Raw genomic sequence first — 9909 nt, forward strand, 5'->3', positions numbered from 1 at the left:
TTCCTGCATTCTTCTGTTTTTCAAGAGGCCCCTTCTGTTTCAGCCTTTAGACGAGTGTGGAATTAAATGCAGGCGATTAAGGAAACATACCTGAAAATGATTTACAGATGGTATTTAACTCTGAATAGAATTGTTAAAATGTATAAGACTGAATCAGATAATTGCTGGAGATGAAACGAGTACATTCTGTCATATGTGGTGGACTTATTTATTTATTTGAAAATAATGTTTATTAGTTTTCCAATACAAACAGCCAATTAGCATACAATCATATTCCAATGAAAAACAAACTAAAAATAGGAGCCAAATTGTAATCCTAATTATTAATTTTTTTCAGACTCCCCATAGTCTGGACCTCCTGAAGAGCATTATCATGTCTCGTTCCTGCTTCTTCTTCTTGTTCTCCTATTTTCCAGATTCCGATTTTACCACTTTAAAGTTCTCCGTCCCTGGCGGTGCAATTCTCAATCATGTCCAAAGTCATATATCCTTACATCCATCGAGTATAGCTTTATTTGTAAGTATGTATTTTTCCAACTGTCTTTTTACCAGCGCAGCTTTCCCTGACTTCATTCCACTTCCGATCCAGGCTGTTACCCAAATCCTCATTTAAGATTTAATGAGGCAGCACTCCCTTCCGGGCTGTTATCCAAATCTGTCGCTTGATGAAAGGCATGCTGTTTGCATCTTGTACTATAAGTAAACTGTATTCCACAGATGTAAATCATTTGACAATCGATTGGCTTTCGGAGACCACACATTCCCCCCTCCTGGGCCCTAGGTGGGGAGCTGCTAGACATCCATTTAGCCTTCTCTCTCGCACTTAATGAAGAAACTCTGCAAACAGCTGCTCTGCATGTTATCCCAAATTGTTGTCTCAAATCACTGCAAAACCAGCCAACAAGCATCTCTACTTCCTTCGAAACAGGGAGGAACTCGCATTTTTCTGTGCTGCGTCATTAACGAGTGCCATCTTGTTTCTTCATTTCTTTATCAAGTCTTTCAAGCCAATTAAAGCTGCGCAATTGAATATCCAATTATAAATAGTCCATCTGTACTTCTCAAAATAAATTAGGTATCTTAATGAGGCTTGGCAGAAAAACCAATTGTAAGTATTGTGAAGAAAAAAAATATTGTACAATACCTCCTTAATCCAAACACCATGATGAGAATCTCTTTGAAGTCCTAGCCTGGGACTGTACAAATCTGCAGGTTTTTTTCTCAGTCTTCTTCGGTCCAGACTATGTCTGTTTATTGTCCAAATCTGATTATTTTATCAAACAGATATTTCCAGCTATGAGAATGGCTTCGAGGAGTGCCAGCCGTGTCGTGCTATGGGACTCAGTGTCCTTCATAGCTGCCAAGTTATCCCTTTTTTAAAGGGATTTTCCCTTATGCTGAATAGGCTTCCTCATGAGAAAAGGGAAAACTTGGCAGCTATGGTGTCCTTCCTCTTGAACAATGCAAGCTGGCAATCTCGGACAATCTGCGGGTCTATGAGACAGTTCTCCCCCACCCTGGGGAGTCTGTCAGGGCTAATTACCCTCATATCGGCCCTGAATTACTGGCACGGCTGGGGTCCAATCATATGGGAGTCAGCCATTTCTCACTGCCGGAAACAGGAAGCCAGAATAGGTGATGAGAACTGCATGCGATTAAGGAAACATACCTGAAAATGATTTACAGATGGTATTTAACTCTGAGTAGACTTGTTAAAATCCTGAAGCTGAGGGTCCAATACTTTGGCCATCTCATGAGAGGAGAAGACTCCCTGGAAAAGACCCTGATGCTGGGAAAGATTGAGGGCACAAGGAGAAGGGGACGACAGAGGACAAGATGGTTGGACAGTGTTCTCGAAGCTACGAACATGAGTCTGACCAAACTGCGGGAGGCAGTGGAAGACAGGAGTGCCTGGTGTGCTCTGGTCCATGGGGTCACAAAGAATCAGACACGCCTAAACAACAACAACAACAAGACTTGTTAAAATGTATAAGACTGAATCAGATAATTGCTGGAGATGCAACGAGTACATTCTGTCATATGTGGTGGACTTTGTAAAAGAGTATTGGGAAATAATTTATAATGAATAAAAAAAATGTTTAAAAGTACTTCCCCCCCAAACAAAACAAAACAAAACAAAACAAAAAAACAGAGTCCTTTTTGTTGGGGATATTTCAGATGGAAATTCCCAGGTGTCAAAAAATATATATTTATGTACGCCACTACTGCGGCCAGTGTTTTGTTAGCCCAAGAATGGAAAATGAGTGAGGTCCCAACTAAAGAAGAATGGCAAATTAAGCTGATGGAATATGCGCAGCTTGCAGACTTAACATGTAGAATAAGAGAACAAGAAGAAGTTTAGAGAAGGTTGGTTGGAAAATGTTTATTGAATATATGGGTGGAAATTGTGTACATTTGAAAACATTGGCAGCATTAAGATAAATTCAACAGTGTAAATAAGTTTTGATGGATGTAATAAACTGAACGGTTTAGTTTATGTAAAATATGCAGGGATTTATGGTATGCAAAATGAACCAAGGAAAGAGAAGGGAAGTCATTGATATTTTAAGGTTGTTTAAATGAATGTTTTAAATTGCAAGGTAGAAAAACTTAATAAAAGATATATAAAAAGAAATATATATAAATATATATAAAAGAAAACATATTTCTATAATGCTTAATCGATGGTCTTCAATTTTAATTTTATGCGGTTTTTAAATTATACACAGTACATGCATTCCTATGCACAATTTACCACAATAGCTGCCATTTTGTACACAATACTTGGCTTCAGACCTGCACCTGTAAAATTTGGAGGCTTGAAAATTATGAAGGGTGGCTGTGTTTTGGTTTGCATATTGTTTCAGAAAGTGCAAATCAAATACTTTATTACGGCCATAGGCCCACATTTAGATACCAACACAGAATAATATACACCATACAGCAGAATAAAATAGGATAAAAGAAAATTATAAATTTCATTTACAAAGTAGGAACAACATAACACTTGGTCATCAGGTCACCAATATAAGTCAGAGACTTGGACGGAATGTCAATAATCATAAAGTAACCCATTTTTCCTCTTATAGGATAAAACTGCAATCAGATATCTGGCTACAAGGAGTGATCTGCTCGGATCTTGTATATTAACTGAGATTCTGGAGTCTCAACCAAAGTTTCTGATATTAAGGGGGATAAAAATCTGGTCCGAGGGACCATGTGCAATATATAATATATGATGAAGGGATTCTATGGTTCTGTTGTCACATGCACACGGAACTGAACTCTGACCTCTAGAAAACCTATTATTCATAACATTGGAAGGAAAGACATTAAATTCAGAAAGTGCAGATTTGGTAGGTTTGCCTTCAGTGTGAGCTGAATCAAAATTCTCCACTATCCCAACTCACGGCTAATTAAGCTTCTTTGGCCATGGGGGCATCTAATCTTTGCCACAGTTGCATCATCTTTCAAATACGTTCTAAAAAGTACCGTTCCCAAATGACAAAGGCAGAATAAGTCTCACACACAGGGGGGTTTAAGTGCAATAATTGGTTGTTTATAATCCAGGTGGAAATAGGGGAATGGTCTTTGGGGGGCAAGATGATGGATCCCGCATGGAGCACAGCTAGAAAGTTTATTATCACACCGAGCTCTTAAATAGATGAGAGTAATACATAAAGGCAAGGAGCCACGGAAAGAAAGCATTTATTCTGTTGTAAATTCATGGGTCAACAATGGGCCAGTAGAATCCATGACTGGAAGCAGATGGTGGGTCTCCATCCCTTTAGAAGTCTTTAAGAACTCGTTGGAGAGATATCTCGAAAGAGCTTGAAGCTTAGCGAATCCTGGCAGTGCTCAGCGACATTCTCCAAGGTGCAAGGTGTGGTGGTCTCAGGTGGGCTTATCTGAACACAGAACTTGAATGAAATAAAACTGTGCAGTGACTGCCTCTAGATCCGTCTGATCACCTCTCTCTATTATATGTCTGTTTCTCTTCTACACTACCCTTCTCACAAAATGGTTAAAAGTAAAATTAGCTTTATGCCTAATGTCCAGGGCTGTGCAAACACTATACCTTAAAGCAGGCATCCCCAAACTGCGGCCCTCCAGATGTTTTGGCCTACAACTCCCATGATCCCTAGCTAACAGGACCAGTGGTCAGGGATGATGGGAATTGTAGTCCAAAACATCTGGAGGGCCGAAGTTTGGGGGTGCCTGCCTTAAAGAATTTTGGGCGCCGCAGTTTACACCTCGCAGAGCAACAATTCCATTAGCAGAATTCCGAGGGGGGGGGGAGATTGTGCTTCGTAGTCTAAGGCACCACCTTTGAGTTTCTGAGGATTCCAGCCCATCCTTCGTTAGAGCATTTCAAACTGTTGAGTCCATTGCATCTCCATCATGGGTGGGAAGGCACACCTCACGCGTTTTTCTCTCTAGTGTGAGGGATGCAATTGTCTTGCAATGAACTGGGATGGATCTGAAGTGGCAGCTTTTCAAACTGTGTGCTGGAAGAACCCTCCAGTTCTTGAGAAGCTTTGCGAGGTGTGTGTGTCTATTAATGAGAACATCTGTGTCATGTTACAGGTAGGTAGCCGTGTTGGTCTGAGTCGAAGCAAAATAAAAAAATTCCTTCAGTAGCACCTTAAAGACCAACTAAGTTTTTATTTTGGTATGAGCTTTCGTGTGCATGTATCTGAAGAAGTGTGCATGCACACGAAAGCTCATACCAAAATAAAAACTTAGTTGGTCTTTAAGGTGCTACTGAAGGAATTTTTTATCTGTGTCATGTGCATTCTTGGTTATACGCTCAGTTCGTGGGTGGAAAGAGGTAGCGGTGAAGCCCAAATGGGTTTGCTCAGTGTGCCTGGCATGAAGAGGGTGGGCACCTGAGAGCAGGCATTTCCAACCCTTTCAGACTCATTTTTACCCCCAACATGCACTTGGGAACAGATTTCTAAGTCATTTACCATATACCTGCATGGTGGTAATGCTCGAACCACCACAGGGGATTGAACCCAGGAACCTAGCAGAGCTACAGCTCTTGGTCACATCAATGTCGGAAATACAAGTCAAAGTGGGAAGGATTCCCTGAAGGTCTCATTTCAAGCAACATCTGATGGGATTCTTACTGTGTGTAAAAAGTGGAGAGTGGAATCTTCTTGGGTCTAGCCCCCTCCTCCATACTGCTGCGCACCACACCAGCCTCCCCCCCCCATATGTGTGGTTTGTGAGACTCGCGTGATCCCTTTACAATGGGATCCAGGAGGAACCAGGAACTGTAAACCAGGTCTTTAACGTGTACCAGGAATCCACACTCAATCCAGACAGTTGCTATTGAAGCATCCTTTGGTTACTGCTCATGCCCTGCAAGTCTCACTATCCAAGGCAGGGTTATACAGGGAGGGAAACGCACAATACCTAAGGCAGGGAAAGCCAATATGGTGCATCCAGATATTATTGGACCACAGCTCCCACCATTCCTGACCACTGCCATGGTGGCTGGGGCTGATGGGAGTTGTAGTCTCAACAACATCTGGAGGGCATCACACTGGGTATCTCTGAGTTAAAGGATCACTGTAGAAGTTGTTCCCAGTTTGATTAAACATGCTCTTCGGCTCACCCCTCGGTCCCTGAGGAGCAAGAAGTTCCAGAGGTCCATTGCTTAGACCATTTCCTGTTAAAATAGATCACTGAAGGCTTATGGGATTGAGTAATGATTGTGTTTATTTACAGAGTGAACTTATTTACAGCTTGAACTGTCCAACAGCACATCCCAACTAGAGAAGCAGTCAGCACTCCTAAATACATTTTCCAGAGGTTAAAGGTAAAGGGACCCCTGACCATTAGGTCCAGTCGTGACCGACTCTGGGGTTGCGCGCTCATCTCGCATTATTGGCCGAGGGAGCCGGCATACAGCTTCCAGGTCATGTGGCCAGCATGACTAAGCCGCTTCTGGCGAACCAGAGCAGCACACGGAAGTGCTGTTTACCTTCCCGCTGCAGCCTTACCTATTTATCTACTTGCACTTTGACGTGCTTTCGAACTGCTAGGTTGGCAGGAGCTGGGACCGAGCAACGGGAGCTCACCCCGTTGTGGGGATTCGAACCGCCGACCTTCTGATCTCCAAGCCCTAGACTCTGTGGTTTGACCCACAGCGCCACCAGAGGTTACAGAGCCTTAAATGAATCTCTCACAGGCAGTGGCGGAGAGCAGGCGGGGGTGGGACTGGCGCATGTCCTGGGGGCGTGGCACGCATCCTGGGGGCTCCCCCCGCACTCCACTTCCTCTGCCAGTGCTCCCAGGTTGCTTCCATTTGCCCTGTTGAGCAATTGTTCTGATTTGTTTGCACAAAGTTTGCAGGGAGGTTAAATGGCTGCAGCTATTTATTGATGATGATGATGATGATGATGATGATACTAATACTACTACTACTACTAATAATAATAATAATAATAATTTATTTATACCCCGCCCATCTAGCTGGGTTTCCCCAGCTACTCTGGGCGGCTTACAATAGAAAAATGAAATAAAATAATCTATTAAATATTAAAAGCCTCCCTAAACAGGGCTGCCTTCAGATGTCTTCTAAAAATCTGGTAGCTGTTTTTTCTTTAACATCTGATGGGAGGGCATTCCACAGGGCGGGCGCCACCACCGAGAAGGCCCTCTGCCTGGTTCCCTGCAACTTGGCTTCTCGCAACGAGGGAACCGCCAGAAGGCCCTCGGTACTGGACCTCAGTGTCCGGGCAGAACGATGGGGGTGGAGACGCTCCTTCAGAATTGAGCATTCGTTCTGTCTTGTCTGTGGGAAGGTTGTACAATGTTGCACCAAGAAGCCACATGTTTCTCTCTTCACTTCCCTGTTTGCAAAAAGTCCGTTTTGCGGTGAAGCAGCTTTGTTGCACGGGTGATAAATCATCTTTAAGTGAGCAACCTGAATTTGCCAAAAACGGTAATGGCCTGGGAATGCCCTCGGTCTCACTTCCCCATTCAAACAGCTGTTCCTTTAAAAAGAGAGAGAGAGAGACCTAGATTATGCCACCCTTTCAACTACGTCATAGTCGAAAGGGGACATATGCCTTTATGTCCCATTCAGGAGGACATATGCCTTAATGTCCTTAAAAGGGGGGCATATGCCTTTACTGTATATCCCATTCAGGGGACTTCAGGAAGTCCTTGCTATTGAGATCAATCACCAGCATCTTCCCTAGCAACAGATGTACTTGGCAACATACTATTAACGAAGTTCCATCTGGCTGTGTTATGCCTCTTCTGTCCAGATGCCCAGTCCTAAAACAATACCTTTTCCTCCCCAGTAGAGCTGAACTCTGGAAATGAGCATCAGGGGGTGGGGGCGGCAGGGGTGGGGAGAATACCCCACAGTCCTACAAATTTGCAGCATATCCTATGATGGGCACTGCTGGGCTAGCTCCCACGATGTCAACTAAACATTCACGGCTTCCTTGCTCTGGAGCAGTTCTGCAATTTAAAGGCAACAAGCAATGAATGCTTTCTCCCGCTGCTCTGAATTAACATGGTAAGGAAGTTCAGTTGACTTTAACTGATTTGTTTGTCTGCCATAGAAGCTGCAAAACCTTCATCATGGATGAAGAACCTTCCTTTATGGAGAAGGACCATGACTCCCTGTGAGAGCGTCTGCTTTGCATGCAGAAGGTCCCAGGCTCAATCCCACCTCTTTTGGGCAGGAGAGATGCTGCCAGTCACTGCAGGCAGCACTGAGTTAGATGGACCCAAACTCTGATTCAGTGTAACACAGCTTCCCATGTCCCTGTAACTTCTGTTAACTATAAATGCCCATATTTTTTTTATCTCTGCTTGATTAAATGATCTGCCCTATTGGAACCACACATGGTCATGGATTTGGGGGTGGGAACATTGCTTTCTGAATTCTACACACATCATAAAAGACCTTACTTCCGATGCTGAGTGGTTTCTGTGGAATTTAAAATTTCACTGCAAGCCAACACTGCCTCCTGTGGGAGTGAGTTCCGTAGTTTAACTAAGGGCTGGTCCACACTTACCCCTGGGAAAGCATGCTGTTTACCACTGTCAAGTGGGTTTTGCTCCAGACTGATGTTTGCTCCAATTTAGCGCTAAATGGTGGGTTTCCCATGGGAAAGCATGGGACAAATGAAAAAATCACTAAGGACAAACAGAAGTGTAGATGAGCTCTATTGCAATGCACAAAGAAGTACTTTTATCTGTCCTGGATCTTCCAACATTCAGCTTCCTTGGATGTCCACAAGATCTAGAGTTATGAGAGATGGAGAAAAACTTTTCTATACCCACTTCCTCCATGCCATGTATAATTTTCAGCGCATTTCTTCTTCACTTTCCTAATCACAAAAAGTCTATTTTTATTTTGTAAAGTAGATTTTAGAGCAACAACATTTTCCGGTATGTGTTTGAATCCCTTTTGCAAAACTCTGACACTCTGGAGGTGACCCAAGTATTTGATATCCAACAGGCACCCTACTTTGTGGGTGTCATTTTTCTTGTCCTTTAACAGCACACCTGGGGTCCTGCCATGGAGGAAGGCTGCCCTCAAAGCTGGTGGAATGTGGAGGGGCACAATCAACCGAATACAACACAAATATACCAGCCAATCCTGTCCAGTTATGGCATCTGGGAACTTGTTTATTAACCCTCCCTGTTCCTCTTTTCTCTGCAGGATGCAAGACAGAACAGTGCCTGGGAACTACACCATGATCACCCAGGTCTACCTGGTGGGACTCACCAGCCACCGGAGAACACAGATTGCCCTCTTTGTGATTATCCTCATTGCCTATCTGATCTCCATGGCGAGCAACCTCCTCATCATCCTGCTGGTCCAAATGGACTTCCGCCTCCATACCCCGATGTACTTCTTCCTCTCCAACCTCTCACTCTTGGAGATGTGCTTCACCAGCACCGTCGTGCCCCAGATGTTGGCCCACCTGCTCGCCGGGGATGGGAGGCTTTCGTTTGGGCGCTGTGCCTTTCAGATGTACATGGCCTGCTCTCTGGGTTGCACAGAGGGCCTCTTGCTGGGAGCCATGGCCTACGACCGTTACATGGCGATCTGCTGCCCCCTGGTGTATGCTGTAGCCATGAGCCCGGCACGTTGTTTGACACTGGCTGCCATCTCTTGGGTAGGAGCCTTCCTTCTCTCTGGGCTCATTACAGCCTTTATCATGCAACTCCCTTTCTGCGGCCCCAATGAGATCAACCATTTCAACTGCGAGTTCGTCATGGTGATAAGGCTGGGATGCACCGACACGAGCTTCACAGAGGCCATCATCTTGGGGGTGGGGGTTTTCATATTAATTGTCCCTCTGGCCACCATCTTGATCTCTTACGGACTCATCATGGCGACTGTCATGCGCATGAGCTCGGGCGAGAGCCGGAGCAAGGCTTTCTCCACGTGCGCCTCTCACCTGATGGTGGTCACCATGTTTTATGGCTGCCTCATTGGCCTGTACATGAGGCCTCGGTCAGGGACAGACCCCAGCCATGACAAACACGTCTCCATCTTTTATGTTGTCATCACCCCTCTCCTCAACCCGATCATCTACACGTTGCGGAATAAGGATGTCCATGCCGCAGTAGCTAAAGTCTTCAGGATAGAGTCGATAAACACAAGGGCAGAGTGGTCTTGAGAGGCAGCAAACCGCGGTTCTCCAAACAAATCTATGATGTTGAAGGTCACAGACAGGAGAGGGTGGGGGAAATCACCGGAGCTCATAGATTTATAGGACCTCAGAAAATCTGATCTCTTGTTCTCCTACATTTAGCAATGACAGGATCATTCAAGGACCTGAGGGGAGGAGCAGGGGGTGGGGAGAGTTGCATGAAGAGCTGCCTGCCATTTCGTTTCTGGTGTTCCAACTGAGGTGGGTCCTTTTA

The 9909-nt window shown here is 44.6% G+C and overlaps 1 protein-coding gene across 1 annotated transcript; it reads left to right on the top strand.

Annotated features, from left to right (window-relative positions):
- The first annotated feature begins 7605 nt into the window (after nucleotides 1-7605).
- On the top strand, nucleotides 7606-9662 carry LOC118095606 (olfactory receptor 2D2-like). Its single transcript, XM_035136852.1, has 2 exons — nucleotides 7606-7649; nucleotides 8696-9662. Exons 1-2 carry the CDS (start codon nucleotides 7606-7608, stop codon nucleotides 9660-9662), a joined length of 1011 nt encoding a protein of 336 aa, XP_034992743.1.
- The last annotated feature ends 247 nt before the right edge of the window (nucleotides 9663-9909 follow it).

Source organism: Zootoca vivipara, chromosome 13 (genome assembly GCF_963506605.1).
Source record: "Zootoca vivipara chromosome 13, rZooViv1.1, whole genome shotgun sequence".
In the NCBI taxonomy this organism is placed as follows: domain Eukaryota; kingdom Metazoa; phylum Chordata; class Lepidosauria; order Squamata; family Lacertidae; genus Zootoca; species Zootoca vivipara.